The 25,215-nt window shown below is 46.8% G+C and overlaps 1 protein-coding gene across 5 annotated transcripts; it reads right to left on the reverse strand.

The window, feature by feature from the left end:
• Positions 1-4,429: 4,429 nt before the first annotated feature.
• BTNL9 (butyrophilin like 9) lies at positions 4,430-23,591 on the reverse strand. Of its 5 annotated transcripts, XM_036847030.1 has the most exons (12): positions 23,411-23,591; positions 18,232-18,348; positions 17,635-17,769; positions 15,558-15,905; positions 13,650-13,931; positions 11,012-11,140; positions 10,797-10,829; positions 10,484-10,504; positions 8,945-8,965; positions 8,685-8,711; positions 6,269-6,295; positions 4,430-5,361 (listed from the first exon to the last, which is right to left on the reverse strand). In XM_036847030.1, the coding sequence occupies exons 3-12, from the start codon at positions 17,741-17,743 to the stop codon at positions 4,736-4,738; spliced, it is 1,623 nt and encodes a 540-aa protein (XP_036702925.1). In that variant the 5' UTR covers positions 17,744-17,769; positions 18,232-18,348; positions 23,411-23,591; the 3' UTR covers positions 4,430-4,735. The 5 variants fall into 5 exon arrangements, with proteins under 5 accessions (XP_036702925.1, XP_036702923.1, XP_036702924.1 ...); XM_036847028.1 differs by lacking the exon at positions 18,232-18,348; XM_036847029.1 differs by lacking the exons at positions 18,232-18,348; positions 23,411-23,591 and adding an exon at positions 20,187-20,226.
• Between the last annotated feature and the right edge of the window lie 1,624 nt (positions 23,592-25,215).

Below are 25,215 nucleotides of genomic sequence, written 5' to 3' on the forward strand. Positions count from 1 at the left end.
GCCAATTTATAAGCCCACCAAGAATGCGCCCAATCCATGGGAATCTTTGTCTTTTCATGTAAGATTTCTATGGAGCCAATGATAACTCGACTTGCATGCTGTTGTCACAGTCTAGGTGCTCTCTCAGCCCTGCCAGTTTTTGTGAGTTAACCATCACAAAGGCTGCCTCGAGCAGGGAAAGGCTCACATCCTAAGTGTGTTTTGTACACTGGATTGGGATCCATATATAGATGCTGTGTTCACCCTTTCCCAGGTTGGAGGGATAGCTGCGTGGAAAATGTGAACAGTGGGGAGAACTGAATATACCATGTCCTATTTTTAGAAACTTGCCAGAGGGTCACTGGGTGTGGGCTGGAAGGAGATGGGTGTGTATTCTGAATGTTCCAGCCTCCTAGGTGGCCTCCAGCATGGCCTTTATGGGTCACAAAACATGTAGCTGAATGTCTAAGATCTTTAATGTTGCCTTTTGTACCAGCTATATACATAAATGTTTTAATACACAAAACTCTTAAAGCAATAGATAATGATTGCATATGGTCAAGGAACATATTTTTAATGTTATCACAAAACACCTGTGAGGACTCCAAAATATCTGCACACTAATGTAAATGTTTATAGAAAATAAAACTTTTCCTTTCTCTGAATATCATTCATGGTATGTAAATAAGGCTATAATTTTATTATAACAGGTGGCCGAGCATATTTTCATAAGCTCAAAAATGTTTGATTTGTTAGAGAAACCACAGGAGGTGACCAAATGCCTTACGTGAAATTGTATAAACTCAGAGATGGGCTGGAGCTGGTGTCTCACGAGAGCTGATCGAGGGCATCTCTTCCCAACTTCACCAATGAAGTCACATCAGCAGCTTGAAATCAGCCACAGTGCGAGTCAAAAAATGCTACAGATTTTTTTCCCCAGAAAGTCAGTTTTTAAATATTTATCAGACACCACTGCATTACTTTATCACTCCCTCTATATTACCATATTTGTAAATAAACCATTTGGGAATAATTATGTCCCATTATTCCTTAATACAGAAGTGTGTATTTTCTTAAAATAAGGACATTCTCCTAGATCAAAATCAGGAAATTAATATTTATCCAACATTACTATCTGATCCATAACCATTTTTGTTTAAAGATTTTTTTGGTTGTGGACCATTTTTAAAGTCTTTTTATTGAATTTGTTACAATATTGCTAATGTTTTATTTTTTTTGGCCACGAGGCATGTGGGATCTTAGCCTGCTGACCAGGGATCGAACCCACACTCCCTGCATTGGAAGGCGGCGAAGTCTTAACCATTGGACTGCCAGGGAAGTCCCCGATCCATACCATTTTTTCAAAATGTCTCCTCTTCTTGAAATAGTGTCTTGTATAGGTCTGGGATCCCACCCAGAGTCACCTATTGCATTTAGTTGTCATGTCTCTTCAGTCTCCTTCAATCTGAGGCAATTCCTTAGTCTTGCTTTATCTTTTTTATGACCTTGACATTGTTGAAGAGTATCAGCCAGTTTGTCTGATGTTTCCTCCTGATTTATGAATTTCGGGGGAAAGAATACCTCAAAAGTGATGTTGTATTCTTCTCACTGTACTGTAACAGGGGGCACATCGTGTGAATTTATGTCATATCTGGTGATGTTAACTTGTCACTTGGTTGAGGTGGCATCTGCCAGTCTCCTCCACTGCAAAGTTGATAAGTGTTTTGTACTTCTAAAATAATTAGTATTTTGTGTTGAGATACTTTGAGACTTCTATTGTAGGGTAAAGTTGTCTCTTCTCCCCCATTTATTTGTTCATTTATGTATATCAGTACAGATATACATAATCTTGGATTCCATTTTTCTCAGTCTGTAACTTCTATTAATTATTTCGATGTTCAAATTTGGCTATTGGGAGTCCCTTCAAGCGGGCTTTTCTGTCCATTTGACATCTCCCCACTATTCTTTGAGGACTTCCTTGCATTCTGGTAAAAGATGGTTTAGACCCATTCTGCTATGTGTTTCTTCAGCACCCTCAAGCTATTAAATCAATTCTGACACTATTTACCTAGAGATAGTGTCAGATCCCACAGGTTAAGAGCTCAGTGCTATAAGACTCCCCCCGGGCTTCCCTGGTGGCGCAGTGGTTGAGAATCTGCCTGCCAATGCAGGGCACACGGGTTCGAGCCCTGGTCTGGGAAGATCCCACATGCCGCAGAGCGACTAGGCCCGTGAGCCACAATTACTGAGCCTGCGCGTCTGGAGCCTGTGCTCCGCAACAAGAGAGGCCGCGATAGTGAGAGGCCCGCGCACCGCGATGAAGAGTGGCCCCGCAGAGCGACTAGGCCCGTGAGCCACAATTACTGAGCCTGCGCGTCTGGAGCCTGTGCTCCGCAACAAGAGAGGCCGCGATAGTGAGAGGCCCGCGCACCGCGATGAAGAGTGGCCCCCACTTGCCGCAACTAGAGAAAGCCCTCGCACAGAAACGAAGACCCAACACAGCCATAAATAAATAAATAAATAAATAAAAATTTAAAAAAAAAAACTTATAAAAAAAAAAAAGACTCCCCCCACCCTTCTCACACCAATTACAAATCCAGGTTGCCTGTGTTTCTGTCCCACCCACCATAAATTGGAGATTCCCAAGACCTCTGCCTTGGGTTCTGTTAATTTGCTAGAGCAGCTCACAGAACTCAGGAGGAGTTTACTAACTAGATTACAGGTTTGTTAGAAAAGGATATAGCTCAGGAATCAGATGGAATAGATGCATAGAGGAAGGTATGTGGGAAGTGGCACAGAGCTTCCTTGCTCTCTCTGAGCACCTGTCTGCCTGCATCTCCAAGTGTTCACCAACCTGAAAGCTCACTGAACCCAGTCCTTTTGGGGTTTCATAAAAAGGCTTCATCACATAGGCATGACTGGTTAAATCATTGGCCCTTGATGATTGAACTCAATCTCCAGCCCCTTTCCCCTCCCTGCGGTGGAGGAGGGTGCGTGGGCGGGAGTTAGTTACGACCCTTTGGTCACACAGTTGGTTCCCCTGGCAACCAGCCCCATCCTTACTGGCTTTCCAAAAGTTATCTCATTAACATAAACTCGGGAGTGGTTGAAAGGGGCTTGTTATGAATATCCAGAGACACCCTTATCACTCTTATCACTTAGAAATTCCAAGAGTTTAAGAGCTCTGTTCTAAAATCTAGGTTGAAGACCAAATAAATATTTCCTAGTATAAATCAGAACATCAAACATCACACCCTTATATTTTCCCTGCCCCAGCCCTGGAGTCCACCATTTCTCCAAGGAGCCTTGGTTCCTTTCAGTGGTAAATAGTACTAAAAACTAAGTTCTGGTGCAAGGTGTGCTCAGTGGTACGGGGGTGTTATTGTTTCTAAGCCCTCAAGGCAGGCAGAGCTAGGAACTATATGTATGTGCACACACTACCTATCTATCATCTATCTATCTAATCTATCTCTCTATCTATCCATCTATGTATCATATGTGTGTTTCATCTATTACATAGTAAAAACCATGAGTTCACAATTATTCTTTCATTCTCTCCTATCGCTTCTGTTTTTCGTCTGTTGTTGTTTTTGTATTTCTTTTCTCTGGCTGAAGAGACAGCACACTTAGTGAATTTTTTTCTTTGATCAACCCCTTGTTGAGCAATTCTTGTCATTATTCATTTTAATGTTCAAATTGTCCCATGATTGGTCAGTGGAGCCCCTTCGACCTAGCTCCTATGTCTTTTTGTTATGTTCCCATCAGTCCTTTGACATTTTTAAAAAATTCATTTATTTTTGTCTGCACTGGGTCTTCGTTGCTGTGTGTGGGCTTTCTCTAGCTGCGGTGAGTGGGGTGTACTCTTTGTTGCAGTGCGTGGGCTTCTCATTGAGGTGGCTTCTCTTGTTGCGGAGCAGGGGCTCTAGGCACACAGGCTTCAGTAGTTGTGGCATGCAGGCTCAGTAGTTGTGGCTCGTGGACTCTAGAGCACAGCCTCAGTAGTTGTAGCACACGAGCTTAGTTGATCCGCGGCATGTGGGATCTTCCTGGACCAGGGCTTGAAACTGTGTCCCCTGCATTGGCAGGTGGATTCTTAACCACTGTGCCACCAGGGAAGCCCCCCGTCAGTTTCTGAGCATGTTTGTACATTACAGCAAAAGATGTTCCAGATTTACCTGTACTTTCTCTGCTCCAGCCCTGGAACCCACCATTTCTCCAAGTTCATTTTAGTGGGAATTGACAGTGAAAACTAGGATCTGAGCCCTAGGTGAACTCATTGCTTATGAAGTGTCATTTTTTCTAGATCTTTCTAGAACTAGAAAATATATACAAAACTATTTAAATACACAAGTTAACTGATACCTCTAATTTTATCCAGTGAAGTTTCTCCTCTTTTCCCTCCATTCCAGTTTCTTTCATGTCTTCCACAGTGAACACCCTGACTAGCAGCAACATGAATATATTTCTACTCATCAGCTCAAACCTACAACACGCACAAATAAGCTTTGGAATTGCCTTTTTTTTTTCCAAAGAAAATCATATTCATACATGTACACATACACATCTATTGATACATAGGCAAAGGTCTCCCTTTTTCCCATTTCTGCTATACTGAGCCTTTTAAGCCTTTGTTGGCGTTTTGGTTCATACACTGGGGTCGGTGTATTTGTTCCGTCTAGAGGAAGCGGGCGAGCAAAGCGCCGACTGGGTATCCAGGAAGCCGCCCAGGACCCAGTCCTGTGGCCACGAGGGCGCCTCACCACATGGCCAGGGCGGGGTCCGAGGGCTCATAGGGTTGTAACCAGGTGTCACTGTCCTCCTCTTCGGGGACGCATTTCTCTCTAACTGGCAATGGGCAGATGGTAAGTGGATCTGGGTGTTCGCTGCCGTCATGGGCTCTAGGCCTGAAATACGCGCAGAGTGTCCCAGAGAAGGTGTCCGTGAAGGTGAAGATGTGGGAGCCATTGGATACGTTGAAGAAGGACAGCTTTCCCGCCTCGCAGTCCAGCAAGATGCCCACGCACCGGGGTGGCACGCGCATGGTGAGCGCGACGCGGTGCGGGTCCAGCACGAAGTACTCGCAGCCGTTCCACAGCCCCATCACCCAGTAGCCACCCGCCGGGCTCAGGCGCGCCTGCCCTGCGCGCGGCACCGCTGCCAGGCACGCGCCTAGGAACCAGCGGCTGCGGCGGCCCACGTGCACCTCCCAGTAGTGGCGGCCCGCGGAGAAGCGCTCCCGGCTTAGAACGCACGTCTGCCCGGAGAACCGCTGGGGGTCACCCGCCGCTGAGCCTGGCGCCATCCTGCGGGAGGACACGCTCTTGCCATCCTCGGAGACCTCCAGGCTGGGGTGGGCGGAGCCAGGATCCAGGGTCACATCCACTGCGCAGAGGCATATGTTTAGTGCAGGTGAAGGGGGGTTCTGCCCCCACTCCCACACCTGTCCCCTCCCCCGACAGGCAAACCCTCTAGTTCTCCTGATGGACCAATCAGTGGAATAGTCACGCCCTCTCCTGCAACCCCCTTCCCATCGCCCTGGTACTGAAGGGGCATGAAAGTCACTTCCTAGTTTTTGAAAGTGATTAGAGGAATCCCATTTCTTTCCTGAACTGGAAGGTTCTTGAAATCCATGGTGCCATGCAGAGCAGAGAGAGCAAATGAGGTAGGTTTGTGGGGATAGAGGTGGGCTCACTTTCCCCAAGACCTGATCAACGGGAAGGAGCTTAGGGCTGATTCTGTCCCCGCTGCTCTCACCACTCTGTGTGACCATGAAATCACTAGTGAGCTCTGGGACTCTTTTACAGCAATTTTAGGATTTTAAAACTGAAGGGGACCTCTGAGATCATCTAGTCCAGTACCCTGCACTCCAACACCCCATCCCCCCCCAAAAAAACCACACCCATTTGATGGATAGGAACCCTCTGTCAGATGATGTGGGAGGTTCCTTACAAACTCTGTATTCTCTCCTGCAAAGAGGCCCTAGTAGCAACCTTTCTGCCAGATGGAAACAAATGTAGTAATATCCAGAAAGCTATGTGCGTGTGGGAGCACGTGTGTGCACACAGACGTGTGCGTGTGTGAGTGCAATCACATTAGTGCATGCGAGCATGTATGTGTGCAGGCATATGTGTCATATTATGTGTTTTATAAGTGAGCTTGTGTATCTGTATGTGGGCTCCATACTTGGCCCTGGACAGACCCTTCCTCTAATCTCAGTTCTGGATACCTCCCTCCTACTTCACATCCAGCCAACCTAACTCACAAGGCACAGTTCCTTGGCTTCAGTTACCTGCATGTTGTTGGGCTGCTCTCCACTCTGAAACCAAACAGAGAGGAAAAAAAGAGGCTCAGAGATCTGAGTCAGTAACCCTAGAACCCTGAGGGAGGCTCAAGATGCAAAAGGGACGCCTACAAACTAAGTAACCTCATTCCCATCATGATAGCTGGCTTGGACCCAGACTGGCCTGGGTCCACCATGGCATCTTCCCGGGAATTTGGGATTGGGTAGGGGGCTGGTGTCAGTGCTGGCTTGTACCAAAGCTGTGTACAGGCTGAAGTTGTGCTGGGAACAGTGGGATGACAGAGTATGTGGGCAAAGAGCACCAATACAAGCAACTGGGATACCTTAAAGGAAGGAAATGAAGCCTCAATCTCTGGCTGGCTTAGTCTCCAGGAGGCCCAGCTGAGCTTGGCTCCTGTCCTAAGACATCCTCTGGACACCCTGTCTTGCCCTCTTTCTTACCATGAGCCATTCTGTGTGGATTTCTGTTTTGTTTTATCTTGTTCTATTTTACAACAAAGAGAGCGCCAATGTCACAAAATGCAAAAGCAATAGAAGACATTTTCAGAGCTCCATAAATTTACAGCAAGGCCTTGCAACCCTGACTTTGCATCAGAATAACCAGTAGATCTTTTAAAATATAGAGCTCTTGCATAGAATAACTCAATTCGATAAAGATGTCAGTTCTCCCTAAATTTATCTATAAATTCAAAGCAATCCCATGTAAAACTACTTTTGGATTTTTTTAGAAACTTCATAAATTTATCCTATAATTTATATTTTTAAAAGGTCCATTAACTTTAAAAAAGAAGGGGAAATGGAGGAGGACTTGTACTTTCAGGTACTTTAAAAGCCAAAGTAATATGTGACCAAAAGACAGACCCATGAAGACATGGGAACTGAATACGCACTAAAGGTGATACCCAAATCAATGGGGAAACCATGGATGGTGTAGTAGATGGCATTGGGAAAACTGACTCTTTATTCGGAGAAAAATTGCTGGATTCTTGTCTAACACCACATAAAATGGTGAATTTCAGATGGATTAAAAACCTGCACATAACACATATACAGTGAATAGAAGAAAGTGTAAGAGACTGTCATTGTGACCTAAATGTAAGGAAGATCTTCTTCAACAAAACTTCAAAAACACAAGCCATTAAGGTAAAAATGTGATGAATTAGCTTTTATCAAAATTGGTTATTTCTTTTCAATAAGGGGCACCATTGGACAAAGCGAATAGCAGGTGACAGAAGAGAAGAAGGAATTCACAATGTATAATAACAATGAGGGATTAATATCCTATATGTATATATCATATTCTATAATGATAATAATAATAATGTTGCATGAAAGATGCCTGCAAACCAAAAGGCTCCATTCCCCAGCACTGACACCAGCCCTGTCTTGTGAATCAACAAGAAAAAGATACCAATGCCATGTGGAAAATAGGCAAAGGACAGAAACAGGCAATTTTCAGAAGAGGAAGCCCCAAAAGCTAGCTAGCATATAAAGAGATGCTCAAACCTCTTAGTGTCCAGAGGAGTGCAAACCGAAAGAACAATTACTCATCCCCACTGACTGGCAAACTTAGAAAGCTGGCTCACACGGGATGTGGGCACATGGAGCCTCCACTGCGTGAAGGATGATGGTGCTACCTTCAGGAGATCCTTCTATCCCACTTAGTGACACATCCCCCAAGGGCCAGCAGTTCCCCTCTTGGGTATACATCCCAGAGAAATCTCCGCACAGAGCCAGAAGGCAACACGTTTTCAGATATTTATTCAGCATTGTTTGTGGTGGCATAGAGTTGGAAGCAGGCTGGATGTCTTCTCCAGGAGGGTGGCTAGCTCAAATGGAGTGCTCTGCAGCAAGCAGATACAGACTAGATTTACATGCGGCAGCAGGGATGGATATTAAAGCACAGCGATGAGTGAGAAAAGCAAGGAACAGCATGAGGCTGTAAATGTCTTTACAGAAACTGAAGTGCACGTGCACAAAACAGAAATTCACCTCTTGCAAGAATACATACAAAATAAAGATACACATTAGACTTTGTTTTATGGGGGAAATGGAGGAAGGTATAGGGAGAAATATTTACGTATAAGGTAACCTGCCTTATATTTACATATAAGGTAACTCTCACCAGGAGTGAGGGTCTTTGAGGGGGGACACCAGGAATCTGGGTGATTCTGATGTGCAACCAGGATTGGCACCAATGATTTACCGTATGCTTACACTTCAGGACAATATAAAAATAAATATAAAAGTAAAACTCAAATATAACCTATACCAAGCAACAGAGATTAATGCATGTGTGTAGCTATGGAATAAACCAGAATGAAGCACAGTTGGTTAGTCAGAGCAGGTGACCAGGAAGCTGAGATGTGACGTGGACAGCGGGAGGAAAACGGGCTTCACTCACCAGCCTGACCTTCAGCCCTTCTCCAGTCTGAAGCAGCCAAGGGAAAACAGAATTAGAACACCAGGTCTCTGCAGCTTCCTTGTTCACACGTCAAATTTTGCACCCACCCCTGCTCCTCTCCCCTCTCTCCTGCCACCCACACAGCCAGCAGAGTTCTAGCCTGGCCATCATACCTGGTTGGGAGATAAGAAGAACATACACGGATAACCAGATGCTACAAGGGGGACAACAAGAAATAGTTCTAAGGGGGGGTCACTTACCCAGCTCCACTTGAAGTTTCCCTGTAAGCAGAACACACAGAGAAAACATCAGCCTTTGGATGAGTGGAACCACCTTCCCAAGGCAGTTAGGCCACTGGGAAGAGCTTTCTCAGTCTTAAACCACTGCTCACCCCGATCCCATCCTGGATGCTGCATCACCCATCTGCAGGATTCTTACACCTCATCCTATTGTTTGCTCTAAGGCAGAAATCTGCACAGGGCTGGGAAGGGAAAACTGGTCTTCATACTGAGGAGCCTCTTTCAAGGGTTCTGGTCTGGTTTGGAGAGGCTACTGCTCACTTGCCCTGTAATACAAGCTTTTCCTGGGGAGGAAGTCCTGTGTAAGTCCAGGCACTGAGCACACCCTGCATGAGCCTCAGGGTCACTTACTGGGTACGTCATTTAAAGAACCTGGAGGACATCACACTCAATTATTTCCCCAGGCCAGATACCAAAACTCTGATATTTTGCCACTAGAAACGCATTCCTCTGATTTCTCTAATCTTTGTCCTCTTTTAAAAATAAGACTGGGAGGCTTCCCTGGTGGCGCAGTGGTTGAGAATCTGCCTGCCAATGCAGGGCACATGGGTTCGAGCCCTGGTCTGGGAAGATCCCACATGCCGCGCAGCAACTAGGCCCGTGAGCCACAATTACTGAGCCTGCGCGTCTGGAGCCTGTGTTCCACAACAGGAGAGGCCACGATAGTGAGAGGCCCGCGCATCGCGATGAAGAGTGGCCCCCGCTTGCTGCAACTAGAGGAAGCCCTCGCACAGAAACGAAGACCCAACACAGCCAAAAATTAATTAATTAATTAATTAATTATTTTAAAAAAAATTTAAAAGTAAGACTGGGAAAGGCAACAATATACACTAATTCGCCCTATGATGTTAATGACTTATTGTGGCTGTTTTTGTTGTTTGCTTGATTGCCTTTTTTGTTTGTTTGTTTTCCCCTCCATGACTACGTAGACTGCAAGACAAGCTTCAACTTCACTCTTTTGTCTGGTGTTTTACTGGGGCAGACAAGGTGGTTCTCAAGGTCTTCCCCCACCCATGGTGGCCTTCTCCTCTCTCCCCTCTTCCTTTGGATTCACTCTTCCCTCCTCCCCCCACATGGTTTCAAGGTGCTGAGTCCCCCTGGGAAGAAAAGTGGATTTGATAAATTGCTTTCACTTTGGTGCAAATTAAAGGTGGCTTCCTTCCCAGTGACATTTGCATTAAAAAGAGGTTATCCTAGGAAGATGAACTAGAGGGAGTAGACCTTTTACAGTGGAATTGTAACTGAATTGTACAATTTGCAGGAGAGGGCCTGGCAGAGTCTTTCCAGAGGGTCTTGGGTCAGGCTTCCTCGGCAGGTGCGCACAAATCGGTTTCGGAGGGGGAAGGCGGGAGGCGCAGAGGGATGGATTTCGAATTAGAGCACTGCCATCCATTGCTCTCCAAAGGGGGCCTAAAATCACTGAACCCCTGCTTCCACCGTGCACCGGGGTTAACCCCCTAGCCCACAGCCAGCACTGTGGGCATGGCACCCAGAACTTACCGAGTTCTTCTGTGAGTTTCCCTGGAGAAAGAAACGAAGAAAAGAGGAAAATCTCCATGAATCACTGAGGCCTTGCATCTCCAAAGTGTACAGACTTGGAACCCCATGTGCTCTGGAGAACCAGTTTGAGCTGGACTCGAGGGAGGAGAAGTGGAAGGAAACCTCTGCCGCCCCCCCCCCACCCCCGTCTCTGCCCTCTCCCAACCCCCCTCCCCCCCCACCCCCGCTGTGACCTACTCGTCTTCTTCACCCAGCGTCCCCACTTCTGCTAGTCAGGGATGTGCGCGAAGAGCGCGTCTTGCCCTCTGCTTACCTTTGTCCTTCTCCGCCTGCTTCTTCAGCTTTTCTGAAGGCAAGAAAAAAGGGGAGCAGACGTGAGTGTGCACGCTCCCCTGCCTGTTTCCACGACCCATGCCAGCCCTGCCTCCGCAGGATGGCCCCTCAGCAGTGCCCCGCTATGGCCGCCTGCACCACTTTGCTCTTGGGCAAAGCCAACTCCAGGAGGGCAGCCCCCAGCCTGCCTGGTACCTTGGGACCTCCGTTGCTTCCGAAAGAAGTACAGCGCCAGCGTCGGGAGGAGAGCCAGGAGGAGAAGCGTTCCCACCAGAGTCCCGAGGAAAGCTCTCTTCCAGGGAGAGGTTCCGGGTAAAAATACGTCTGGAAAACACCCCACATGGAGTTGTCTCGATTTGGTCTTCGCTAAACATTAAGTGAGAAGACTAGTCTAGACACTGCGTGCCGGAAAACCTTCCCAGTGAGTGGTTGATGCTTCCTGGGCCCCAGCATAGCCCTCTGTAAAACGGGCCTGAGAACCAGTCTGCAGTGCTCTAGAGAGGTAACATCAGAGGACCAGCGGTGAACTTGAACTTGCTCAGCGCAGAGGAAAACACTGCAAACTGAAGGATGTGAAAGGAAGGCGCTGATGGGCTCTGCCCAGTCCTCCAGCTTAGAACTTCTGTGACCACAGCCCTGACCTCCCTCTACTTCTTCCTACTCTTGCTTTACATCTAAGGGCATGACAATCCAAGGTGTTGATACCTGAAACCCAGTGAATAACTGCTCTCTACCACTCTGACGAATCCACACGTCATCTCCCGCTTCTTGCAAACACCTGGCTTCTACTTCTCATCACACCTTTGGAAGAACTGTTAGCAAAGCTTTGTGCGGCTGACTGACGGTTCTCTTCCCTCTCCAGGCTTCCTAGGGAGGATCTGCCCAGAGGGAGAATGTGGGGCAGGGTTCGCAAGGACAGTGGCTGGACAGTAAAGAAATGAATGCAAAATAGAGAGCAACCCTTGAGAAACTCTTGCGGCAGTTTAACAGAATAATTTTGTGTCTGTTGAAGACAATAAGAAATTGGTGCTTTTATCTCAGTGGTCTTTAAATTTTTTTATTTTTTTATCATAGTAAAATATACATAACCTAAAATTTACTATCTTAACCATTTTAAGCTTATAGGTCAGCAGCATTAAGTATATTAACATTGTTGTGCAACCATCACCACCAGAACTTTTTTCATCTTCCCAAACTGAGACTCTATACCCATTAAACACTAACTTCCCATTCCCCCCACACCCCCAGCCCCTGGTAACATCTATTCTACTTTCCCTCTCTATGAATTGACTATTCTGGGTACCTCATATAAAGAGAATCATACAATATTTGTCCTTTTGTGTCTGGCTTATTTCATTTAGCATAATGTGTTCTTTCGGTTTTCAATTTTATTTTTCTAGCAGTGCATTTTTATTGTCTTGGTTAAAAGTATTGAGCTACAAAGGATTGGTCCTTCACCACAGGTGTTTTTGAAGCCCTGACTTAGGGGTTAGAGACCTCAGGGTCCTATGCCTCCCTGACCTGCAATCTCCAGCCTCTCCTGCATCTTCCCAGCTCCTCAGATAGCTACACACATTTCCATCTCAGGACCTTTGCATTTGAATGGCCTCTACCTGAATGGCCTCCTTGCAGATATCCATGTGCCCCACACCCTTTGTCAAGGTTAAACACAAATTTAAGAACTGGATTTCCCCTGGTGCAAAAACGGAGGGAGATTCCCCTTTCCCTTCTCTTAGAGTATTTCCTTCAGAAAATTTGTAAATTCTTTCTCTATCCCCTCAAGATGTATACAAATCTTTTTGAAAGTTAAATAAGCCCCTTGGCAATTTTAAAACCCAGGAATGTTTTTCTTAAGGAGCTCAGAGCCATCTCTTTGAAATGGAAACATCAAGGAGAGAGTACCCCTATCTCCAGGTCTGCTGGGAGTTTCACTTAGGCACCTGGCTCCGAGTTGTAATTACATGCTTGTCATAGAGATAAGCGATATCTTGTTTCTCCTTTGGATAAAGACAATTGGCTAACACAGATGTTACTCCTTACCCAATTACCAGGTAAATTTCGGGTGAACTATGTGTGACACATGGTGCTGATCAAGTCCTCTTACCTGAGGACAAGTTATCGCTTATAAGGGTGAGATTTCTTTCTGTTATGGTAATATAACTGTTGATTTGGACCGATGTGAAACATGGCCCGTAGGTTGGGTTTATCCTCAAGACTTAAAACAATTAGAGCCATGAATGTTAAATCCTTCAAGTGGGTGCCTCACAATAAAACTTTGATCCTAGATAATGGTCTTCCTTTGAACTCAGTGTCTAACGGTCTTCTTCCCTGATCCACCACTTTTAAATCCATATATACACTCCACCCTGCCTTAGCATGCTTCCCTGCTTCATGTTTCTCTGTCTCAGATAACACCTTCTAACATGTGCTGTAATTTACTCTTTTGTGTATCGGTTTCCCCCACTGGAATGTGGACCTGAGGCCAAGGGTTTGGGGAACATTGTGGGTGATCAATAAATATTGTTTAAGGGATAAAATTAGGAGCACACGGGCTCTCATGATGCCCTCCAATAACTAGAGTTTCTGGATTTTAGTGCCTGGTTTTTGGCTCATAATATTGGCTTTCTGGGTCCTCCCTCGATTACTGTTTGGGTTGTCAGTTGTACACTCAGTAGGTTCCTGATATTATGGCTGACTTTCAAGGTGTCAAGTTTAGCCCACCCCATACACAGCCAGGCTCCAGTGCCATTGTGTCCTAATAGATGGTCTTAGGGATGATGGACATGGAGAACTTGAAGACTAGGAAGATGAGGGTGAGCTGGCACCCACTGACCTGCTATCTGGACCACGAACTCTTTCTTCTGGCCCAGGAGGGGGTTCTGGATGGAGCAGGACACGTTGCTGTGGGCCCCCCCTTGGACGACCACAGAGGTTTCCAGACTGAACAGGCCTTGGGCATCCTTGACGATGACTTCAGTCTCTGGAGGCAGGCATCGTCCCTGATGGTCTCTCCACTGAGACTGTGGCTTGGGGTACCAGCCACTGGAGCTGCACCTTAGCTGAATGCCTCCCTGCTTGAAGCCCTCAAGGGAGATGTGAGGGTCCGAGCCCAGCCCTGAGAGAGGCAGGAAGAGTGGGAAAGATCAGGCTCCTTCCCAGAAGTGGTATGCGAAGTTCATGCCACCATTCACCATTTGCAGTCACCATAAGGCATCGTGACTGTGACTGCTCTTAACACACTTGTGGGCTTGCAGCCCTCCACCAATGGACTATAAATGACACACTAAATCATCGGTGGCATGTGGGGACAGCACTACCTCTGAAGGGCATTTTAAAATAGGGAAGGGCTACTGATATTTAGTCATATAATGCAAGGGACAGTCCCCCTAGAATGAAGAGTAATCCCACCCCAAATTTCAATAGACTGTCCTTTCTCTCTCTTGAATCCCACTGACACTCAAGTGGCTTTGTTATATATACTTCTTTATCTCTCTATCCAAGGAAGCTAGCTTTATATTTTGAATAAGCAAAACATTAAGATGGTTTAAACATCAATACTGTAAAAAACAGTAGATCAAAAAAGCCCCAGGCATTTCTCCATCCTTTCTATCCCATTGCACCCTCTCCTCCCTTAAGTAACCAATTTCATTAGCTTCTACTTTATCCTTCTTGTTTCTTTTGTGCCATGTTTCTCCTCCTTTCTTGCACAAAAGTTAACATGCTATAGAACCTCTTTTGCATCTTCCTTTTTTCTCTTAAAAACATCATATAAACCACTCCACATCAGCTTAGAGCTCTTTCTCATTTTTTAGCTGCATAGTGTGATAGACCACGCTCAGCATCTATGCTTGGACATTTAGGGAGTTTCCACTGTTGTACAATGTAAACTTATACATATGCCTTTTTTCATATTGGAGCTGTGGGAGGTGTATCTTCAGGGTTAACTCCTAGAGGTAGAATTGCTGTTCAAAGGGTAGATGCACAGTCAGTCCTGTTAGCCATTGCCTAATCCCCCTGACCTGGAGCTGCAGGACTTTGAACTCCACCAAGAAGGTAGGCGGGGACTTCCCTGGTGGCACAGTGGTTAAGAATGTGCCTGCCAATGCAGGGAACACGGGTTCGAGCCCTGGTCCAGGAAGATCCCACATGCTGCGGAGCGACTAAGCCCATGTGCCACAACTACTGAGCCTGTGCTCCAGAGCTTGCATGCCACAACTACTGAAGCCTGCGCGCCTAGAGCCCGTGCTCCGCAACGAGAAGCCACCGCAATGAGAAGCCCGCGCACCGCAACGAAGAGTTGCCCCCGCTCCCCGCAGCTAGAGAAAGCCCGTGCGCAGCAACGAAGATCCAATGCAGCCAAAAATTAATTAATTAATTAATTAATTAATTTAAAAAAAAAAAAGGTAGGAGGGGGCCTGCTTCCCTACATCTCCACCAAGAGTGTGTGATCCAAATAGTGAATGTTTGCCAATCTGATGTGTAAAAAAATTGTATCTCTGTAGCTTTAATTTGCCTTTTTCTCACTATGAGTAAAAGTAATCATCTTTTCTTATGTTTCAGGGCCATTTGTGTATCTTTTTTGTGAGCATTTTTTGGTTCATTTTCTAATGAATTTTTCTTTTTAATACTTTTTTTTAAATTAGAGATATTTTCCCTTTCTCTGTTCTTTTCTATCTACTCTTGACCTGTTTCCAAATGGACCATTTTCTCCTCTCTGTTGGGGCTTGACCAGGTCACGCACCTGCCACCTCCAGCTCCCAGACCGCTTCCCCAGTGAAGTCGCTGGAGACGAAGCGGCACCCGTACGGACCCTCGTCAGCGGGGACCACGGGGTGGAGCCTCAGGGTCACGCTGCCATCAGCGATCTCGTCCGTGATGAGTTCGGTCCTGTTCTGGAACTGCGCCATCTGCTGGCCATAGAACTCCTGCCGCTCCCGGTACAGGTGCACCACGTCCGAGGCCTGGCTCCGGAACCAGAGGATCTCCATGCGCTCGGCGTCCCGGTACGGCGACAGGTGGCACGAGAATTCCACCTCATCCCCGACGTGTGCCAGAATGGGCTCCCCATGGCCTACCACCCTGACCTCCTCTAGGACGAGAACCCAGACAATGGCCCAAATCAGCACTCCTCAAATATGTTTTTTTGCAGTAAACCATTCAAATGACAAAGGTGAGACACTCTACAGGATGACCGGTCCGGTTGCATGAACAAGTAATTGTCATGAAAAAGTTGAGTGTGCCACATTAAAAAATACACGAGGAACATTACAACCAGATACAAATGTGTGGTGCCGGACTGGTAGCTGGTTTGAACCAACCAACTGCAAATATTATTTGGGGGACAGTTATGTAAATATGGCCAGGGCATTAAATTAAATGGACTCTTCGGCAAAAAAAAAAAAAAAAAAAGCAAGTTTCAAAACCATATGTACACTATCCTCTTATTTGATTAAAAATTTGACATATTTGCATAAATGTGCAGAATAAAAGATCTGAAGGGAAATAGACCAAATTATTGATAGTGATAATTTCTGCCTGGTGGGAATAGATGTTTTCTTATTTTTGCCTTGTCTGATTTTCTAACATTTTATAATGCACATGGACAGCTTCTGTAATAACAAAGGGTATTAAAATAATCTAGGGGGGTTCCTTGTTTCATGGGTTTTCCTATCTAAGGCCAAATCCTGCTTTCAAGATTTTAATTTATCTGGATCTTTCATTTGATTGTTCTCTGCAGTGATGTCTCGGTATGGCTCCTCTACTCCCTGTTTTCTGCAATTTCCATGAGAGTTGCTATTCCTGCTGCAGTGCCTTTCTACCCAGCATGACTTCATTCTTTTTTTCTGCCTTCCGTACACCTCCTTTCCTTCTTTCAATGCTCAGCTTAATCCCACCCTAAATTCTTCCTTTATGAACCTCTCCCATCCTTCACTTTGCGCATGTAGCATGGGGGCACATTTCTTCACTCCATTTGAGACCCCTTGTTGCCCACTGGGTGTAGCCCTGACACCATCCCTACCAGCTTTCCTCTCCAGGTTCTCTCCAGCTGTCCCTGTCCCCATGCCTGATGCCTGGCCCTCTTCCTGGGCACACCCTGCCTCAGTTTACTCTCCATCTGTCATCTTCCTGGAGAATGTGCATCCTGCAAGGCTCTACTCAAATAATACCTCTTTTCTATGGCCCTTCATGGCTTTCTGGAAAAAACAAACTGGTCTCTTGATTGTGCTCCCAAATCCTTGGGTACATTTCTCTTGCAGCTCTGGTCACACAGCTGGACAGCCGTCTATGTCATGTCTGTCCCCCTCCCTTGAATGACTGAGGATCTGGGCTGTGCCTAGTCACCTTGGTATCCCTGGTTTCCAGCTCAGGGAATTAGGGAATTGTATTTGCCTAACTAGTTTACACTCTCTGTTAGTTGCTTCTTTCATGAGAGATGGTAAGGTTAGGATCCTTCCTGCCGTTCAAAAGCTATGGCTTATATGCAGGAGAGGAGTTAAAAAATATTTTCCAACTGGTTCAGCCTAAGCACAGACCAATAAGAATTTCCTGGCACCCTGCTGCTATACCTTCTGCCATGTTTGTGAGCTGTGGAGTTGTGGGTGGCTGCAGGGATGGTGGGGGAGCACTGTGGGGCTGGATGGTGTTTGGGGGCAGTGGCTCTTTAACAACTGGGCTGGAAATCTTATATTTTAGCCCCTGGCACAGCCAGCCAGGTACCAGGCTACAAGATCTCAGCCCTGGGATCACCTGCAGGAGGGGTGGGCAGAAGCTGAGGTGCTCACGTCCTGGCTGTCTGGGCTGCGGATTAGACATGTTACCTGAGTGCATCTCCCCGGGCTGAAGGAGGAGGAGGAGGTGAGTGAGGAAGAAGAGACTGCTGGGAAGACGTACTCGCTGGTAGGAGTCCAGGGAGACTGGGAAATCCATCACTTTTCCTCAGCAGTGGGGGCCACCTGGAGAGGGACAAAGAGGTACTGGAGTGACGCAGGAGAGCTGGAACTCCATGCATCAGGCCTGATGTCTGTCACTGCCTCAATTATTTTTTGTCTGGTTCTTGCAAGCTCCAGTGCCTGGCTTCTTTTCAATCATAGCCAGATGTGAGAGCTGCTTCTAATTTTAACAGGCGACACTGCTTATGGCATTGTTGGCCTTGCTTGGACTCACAGAGCTGAGAGAGGACAAGGCCAAAGGGTCCCAGAGGAAGCAGCTTCTGAGCTTCTCATTGTTTAGAGCCAGGAACAGAGCCATGCATTGTGTTGGGGCTGAGCTAGGATTTAGTGACTTTGCCCAAACAAAGGGAAACCTATAAGGATTCCCACATGCATTTTGCTTCTCTCTGCCCAACCTTGCTCCCAGTTCCCTTTGACCTGGAACATCAGGTCCACAAAACAGAGGAACAAACACAGAGTTCTAATCTTTCCGAGGTAGGATGCATGCCTGGGCTGCCTTTTAACTCCAGCCACATCTAGGACACCTTCTTCCATCCCTGAGACTTCAGATGAAGCTCCCAGGAGGCCAGCTGGTGACTGTCACTGAGTCAATAGCATCTTTGAGACCATAGTGATGGTGCCGCCCCATCTAGCCCTCCCCATGCCTCATCTGTGGCACTGGAGACCCAGCCCCAGGCAAGGGCTGTTCCCTCTTCACTCCTGATGCCCCTTTGGGACCTGAAGTAATGCCTCACAGTGTGAGAGCCAGTGAGCCTGGGCAGCTGTACATCTTGGGAGATATATAAGCCTCTCCACATTTCTCCTCTATTTAGTTGTGAGACTTTAGACAGATTATGTAACTTGCTGAACCTTAATTTCTTTGCTTAAACAATGGAAAAAACCAGTCCAACTCAGAGGGTTGTTAAGCTTAAGCCTCCTATGGGTGGGGTGGGTGCTCTCTAAAGAAAAGTCAGGGACTTCCCTGGTGGTCCAGTGGTTAAGACTCCACACTTCCAATGCAGGGGGCCCCCGGTTTGATCCCTGGTCAGGTAACTAGATCCCACCTGCATGCTGCACTAAGCTCTCTCATGCCACAGCTAAAAGATCCCACACGCCACAACTAAAAAGATTCCGCATGCCCTAACGAAGATCTCGCATGTGGCGACAAAGATCACGCGTGCAGCGACTAAGATCCGGCACAGCCAAACAAATAAATAAATATAAAAAAAAAAAAAGTCAGCTCCTCTCTCTGCCTCCATCTTCCAAACATCTGCTCTCTGCTCTCCATCTTCTTCCAGAGGCTGCCTCCCTCTCCCTTCATGCCATCATAGCACCCCCAGAGCAGAAAGCCCCATGCAGTTTCTACTCTCCAGCTCCCCCAGTCTCCCTTCTCCCTCTGTCTGCCACCCCACTCCACTGTTTGGTTTTCCTTTTCCCACAGACCTGCGAGGTGGCACGTGTTCCTGGGGTCCTGTGGCTGCAGAGTCCCAGCCACACCCTCAGCAATAGCACTAGCGGGATGTAGATGAAGGACTTTATTTTTTTATTGAAGTATAGGTCAGTATACTTTATTGAAGTATAGGTCATTGATTTACAATGTTGTGTTAATTACTGCTGTACAGCAAAGTGATTCAGTTATACACATATATATTTTTTTAATGTTTTTTTCCATTATGGTTTATCATGGGATATTGAATGTAGGTCTCTGTGCTCTACAGTAGGACCTTGTTTATCCATTCTATATATAAAAGCTTACAGTAAAAAAAAAAAAAAAGTTGAACTCAAAAAGAGTAGAATGATGGTTACCAAGGGCTGGGAAGGGGAGGGGGGAATGGAGTAAATATTGGTCAAATGGTACAAACTTTCAGTTATAAGATGAATAAGTTCTAAAGCTCTAATGTACAGCATGGCGATCATAATTAATAATACTGTATTGTATACTTAAGTTTTTCTAAGCATAAATTTTTAGTGTTCTCACCACACACAAAAAAAGGTAACTTTGTGAGGTGATGGATATGTTAATTAGCTTGATTGTGATAATCATTTCACAATGAATGCACATATCAAAATATCACATTGTATACTTTAACTATATACAATTTTTATTTGTCATACGTCATAAAGCTGAGAGAAAAAAGTATTAGCTTTTAGTAAATTATTTTTCTGCAACTATTGTGGTAATCATTTCACAATGAATGCACATATCAAAATATCACATTGTATACTTTAAATATATACAATTTTTATTTGTCAATCATACTTCATAAAGCTGAGAGAAAAAAGTATTAGCTTTTAGTAAATTATTTTTCTGCAACTATTCAGGTGGTCATATATTTTTTTCTTCTTTATTTCCTTTCATCTGTTTTTCAATTGATTTATTTAATTTACCTAAATTGACAAAATTCTTAGACTAAAATTGTTAATAAAAAAAGAAAGCTTACAGTAGATGAAGGATTTAAAAAGCTGCTGGTCGGGGGCTTCCCTGGTGGCGCAGTGGTTGAGAATCTGCCTGCCAATGCAGGGGATATGGGTTCGAGCCCCGGTCTGGGAAGATCCCACATGCCGCGGAGCAACTAAGGCCCGTGAGCCACAACTGCTGAGCCTGCGCATCTGGAGCCTGTGCTCCGCAACAAGAGAGGCCACGACGACGGTGAGAGGCCGGACACCGCGATGAAGAGTGGCCCCCGCTTGCCACAACTAGAGAAAGCCCTCGCACAGAAACGAAGACCCAACACAGCCAAAAATAAATAAATTAATTAATTAAAAAGGAAAAAAAAACGAAAACGGAGCCCTGGGATTAAGAGGTACAAATTAAAAATGGTCATGCAGCAGAAGACTAGTCTCAGGAGGTGTGCAGGTGAGTTAATGGAAGGGAGGCTCCCTGACTGACCTCTGACCTCTGTGCTGGAAGGACATTGGCTGACACGACTACAGCAGGAGGGAGGGGCAATGGCCTATGAGTCGAGTGGGCCGGGGTCTGCGGGCCCTGCCCTTCCACACGCAGGTGGGAAGACAGAGGGGCAAGTTGGGGTGGCTCCGTTCACGTTTCAGAAGGGAGCCCTCAGGGAGGAGATAGGAGTCCCCTCTGAAGTGTGCCCAGCTGATAGCCAGCAGCTATTGGAATCATTATTCACACAGTAACCAGCAGAACAGAGCCCTTGGGCCAGGGGCCAGGCTCAGGCTGGACAGTCCAGCCTCTTGCCCTTTTGGCTGATGGCAGGAATGTGTCCGTGACAGGCCTAGAAACTGGCAGCAAAGGACATAGAGCCCCATAGGGTGAAGCCATGAGGGTATAGCAACACCAGCTAATGCCTTCTAAAACAAGAGGGGCTCAGAGAGTGTTTCTGGATCCATCTGGATCAGCCAGACTCTGAGGGATTGGTCAAGACTTGTGCTAGATGGTAACTTGAGTCCTTCCCAAGGCAGCAATGGGGCATTAGACAGGCCCACAGCAGGGCGCAGGGGCACCCCCCAGCAGGAGCACATGCTCCAATATTCCCAGGCAGGGGGAGGCTGCCACCTGTCAGTCAGTGTGTTCCAGACCCTGGAATTACTATCAGGACGGCAGTTCTCTGCTGTGATACATTCATGGGATTTCAGTCACTGAGGCTGCAGGGGGAAGAGGTCATAAACCCACATGTACACATGCATGTGCCCACGGTAATAAAAACTAATATAAATTGAGCGCTTACTATCTACCAAGTACTTACCTATATCAGAAGTATTATCACTATTATTATAGGACCAAATTACAGGCAAGGAAACCGAGGGGCAGGGAGGCCAAGCGACTTGCCCTGCACACACGGCTAGAAGGTGGTGGAGTAGGGGTTCCTCCCAAGCTCTGCCCTTCTCTTGATACAGATTCCACACCAGCTGTCGTGTGTCAAAGTTGGGTGCACCCTCAGTTTTCCTGTCCCCCAAACTGTGACCTCTGTTAGGAATCGCCTGGTCACAGACTGCAGTGCTCACCCTGACAGCATCTCACATGCACTGAAGAAGTGGCTTGGGCTTCCCTGGTGGCGCAGTGGTTGAGAATCTGCCTGCCAGTGCAGGGGACACGGGTTCGAGCCCTGGTCTGGGAAGATCCTATATGCCGCGGAGCAACTGGGCCCGTGAGCCACAATTACTGAGCCTGCGCGTCTGGAGCCTGTGCTCCGCAACATGAGAGGCCGCGATAGTGAGAGGCCCGCGCACCGCAATGAAGAGTGGTCCCCACTTGCCGCAACTAGAGAAAGCCCTCGCACAGAAACGAAGACCCAACACAACCATAAATAAATAAATAAATAAAATTTTTAAAAACCTCATTAAAAAAAAGAAGTGGCTTGAGCCCCCATATGTCAGCCAGAAGACTAACCAACCAACAAATGCATAAAAATTTAAAAATCCACTTCTGATAAAACAACTTAAAACTGGAGTTTCCCTTAGACCTTATCAACAGCATCTTCTCTAGCAGGAGGTAATGCCTTGTGGTACCTTTCCTTCCAACACTCAAGGACCTGACTTTAAAGACTTTAATAGGAAGGAGACAGTCTGGCAAATTCTTGAAGGGACTTCAGAAGGGCTGAATGCCCCTTCCTGATCTAAAGGCCCCCCTACTCCCCACTTGCTGCCTGAAGTTTGCCTTTTCCAACCTCCCTTTGCAGTTGAAAGTCTCTGCTCCTTACCCCTCTGAAGGGAAACACTTTCTGATTTCAGCTATTCGCATCACAGTGTAAATGGATTTCAGATTCTCTTTCTGAAAAGAAAAAGAATGGGGAGGTTTTGCGGGGGAAAGTTGAGACTGGCCACGTTGCATATTTGGGGAAGAGAGAGGACCCAGTGAGGGGAAGGACAGCCAGAAAGGGGGTCTCAGGCTGGAGCTAAGCTTTGCTGGTGGGGTACATGCTCCCTGCTCTCCAGGGAGCCTCTGAAGACGCAAGGAGGAATAAGGGTCGTGCACACCGATGCCAAAGAAATGCTGCTGAAATGCGGCTACCTTCCACCCAAGCCTATCTTTCCTCTTCCTTCTTCTTTCCTTTTCCTTCTTCTTTCCTTCTCATTTTTTCCCTGGCCTCACTCCAACCCCATTCCAGTTTTCTCCTCTTGCATCCCCGATTCCTAAACAACATTTATGTTCCCTTGATTTCCAGTCTTCAGCTCTTGAGTTTCTCTTTAAAGATTATTATATTTTGCTTTTGCTAATTTGTAAGCTTGGGCTGTGTGTGCTTTGCCCTTCTCCCATTCTCCGTATCCTAAGCTATGAGCCCCCAGGCATAGGGCTTTTGCACTCTTGCACCCGCTCCCCTTCTAGCACCTGCTGCAATGCTTTGCCCTTCACAAGCTGTCAATGAATGCTCACTGGCTTGCTTTGGTTTTTATTTCACTAGGTCCACAAGAGGGTTTCCACTCCCTTGTCTCTACAGGAGATGAATTGTCCCAAGGAGGGACCCTCTTTGAGGCTTCCCATGGCTTAAGGGGGAAATGGGATGTGTCAGAATCCTTCCTCTTCAAGTGGAGCTGCCTAAATGGGCATCTCCCCTTGGTCACACTGACATCCCTATCCTGCAGCCAGGCTCAGCTGATAAGATGGTGCCAACCCATCTTGCACTCTCTCCTAAGGCCTCATTTCTGCCTCCCATTTCTGAAAGGTGGAGGTTTAGACAGGCATTGAGAATGAGTCACATACCTGGCAAGTAGCAGCAAAGGGTCCAAAATGGCGGATGAATCCTGGTGATCTCAATTTCCCTGCAAGGGAGACAACTGTGAAGATACTAAGGTCCCCTAGACATGGGCTGGCAGTTCAGTTGAGGGGGACCAGCTCATCTTTGACAAAGTTACCCACCCACCTTCCACCTTAAGACACACGCTGCTTGCCCTGCCCTTTGCTATAAAAACCAAGATAGATAGAACAAAACGAGGAAGTCTCTGTCACATCCTGCCTGTGTGAGGAAAACCATGAATTGAATTTCCATGGAAAATGTCCCTCCAAGGTCTTAGAAGGAGGGGAAAGGTATCTGGGAGGTTTGTAGAGACTGCAAACTACAGAGCCTCAGAGCAGGGAAAAAACGCTCCAGCTGGCTGCCCGGGATATCTGGGGCTACAGGGAGGCAGGATGGCCCTGCCTGGCAAGCCCCTCTTTCTTCACCATCAGAGCAAAAGATACAGAGACAGGACAGGAATACCCACTAACTAAGGGTTAGGAAAGGTCTGGCGCTCAACTCTTAACCAGCTATACCCTCCTCTTCAGAGTAAGGACAGTAAGAAAAATAACCCGGTAACTTTGCCATAAGTAAAAACCTGCAAGAGCTGTTCACATACAACTTGGAAATACAGTGGGGTGCTGTCCTGGGATTTCTCTAATGGAGTGGAACTCAAAAAAGAAGAAGCAATGACTACCCCACCCCACCCCATTTTGCCATATGCCACTGTGCAACTTTGGTGTTCGTGGGAGAGAAGCACAGTGGACCAAGGTGCCAGCCACCTGGCTGTACCACGACACTGACATCCTTCCTAGGGGACAAGTCAGATCTGTGACACGGGATAACTCAAGCACATGCAAGACTCCCAGAAATGCCTGTTTGGGGAGGGGGTCTGTGCAAGTGCTAGGGTTCTGGGTTAGTGGATGGAGGTGAAAACAGTGAGCTTTGGGGCACCATTTTTTTTTTTTTAATAATTCTTTATTTTATTTATTTATTTTTGGCTGTGTTGGGTCTTCGTTTCTGTGCGAGGGCTTTCTCCAGTTGCGGCAAGCGGGGGCCACTCTTCATCGCGGTGCGCGGGCCTCTCACTATCGCGGCCTCTCTTGTTGCGGAGCACAGGTTCCAGACGCGCAGGCTCAGTAATTGTGGCTCACGGGCCTAGTTGCTCCGCGGCATGTGGGATCTTCCCAGACCAGGGCTCGAACCCATGTCCCCTGCATTGGCAGGCAGATTCTCAACCACTGCGCCACCAGGGAAGCCCCTGGGGCACCAATTTGAAGGTAATGCTCCATATGCAGGCAGGCTGGTGCATGCATCCCAGGCTTATGCATGCATAGAGACATCCCAGGACAGCAAAGGGGGCTGAGTGGTGAGCTCAGGTCCCTGGGGCTGGGGAGACAGAGGGGTGCTCAGGGACAGATTAAACATCAAATTGACACAATAAAGGGCAGGATCAGGGAGATGATGGGGGCGAGGGGAGGGGGACAGAAACTCTGAGTGGAGGGAAGTGGTGAGCACGTATGGGGCAGGAAAAGCTATGGGCTTGCCACGAGCATTTATGAAACTCCTCAGTGGAATGAAAGGCTGGACAAAAATAGATGGGACCAGATTGCAAAGGACTCTTCATTCCACACAGCGAAGTGAAGCATTGATCTACTGGGCAGTCAAGAGCCATTTCGAAGTTCAAAGGACCTGAAGTGATTCAGGCTAGAGAAGAAAATGATGGTTGTATGGAGGGGTTGTTTGGAAAGGTTCATCCTGAGCTTTTCATTGGCCTTCCCCTGTGGTCCTC

The sequence above is a fragment of the Balaenoptera musculus genome, chromosome 3 (genome assembly GCF_009873245.2).
Source record: "Balaenoptera musculus isolate JJ_BM4_2016_0621 chromosome 3, mBalMus1.pri.v3, whole genome shotgun sequence".
NCBI lineage: Eukaryota > Metazoa > Chordata > Mammalia > Artiodactyla > Balaenopteridae > Balaenoptera > Balaenoptera musculus.

Bases quoted from the DNA above. Each gene is read 5' to 3' on its own strand.
- BTNL9 (XM_036847028.1), bottom strand. From the start codon at position 17,743: ATGGATTTCCCAGTCTCCCTGGACTCCTACCAGCGAGTACGTCTTCCC. The intron at 6,296-8,684 runs GTGAGTGAAGCC...GTTTGGTTTCAG, and splicing joins AAGGGCTGAAGGTCAGGCTG to AGTGGAGAGCAGCCCAACAA. The intron at 5,362-6,268 runs GTAACTGAAGCC...GCCTCTGCGCAG, and splicing joins AGCAGCCCAACAACATGCAG to TGGATGTGACCCTGGATCCT.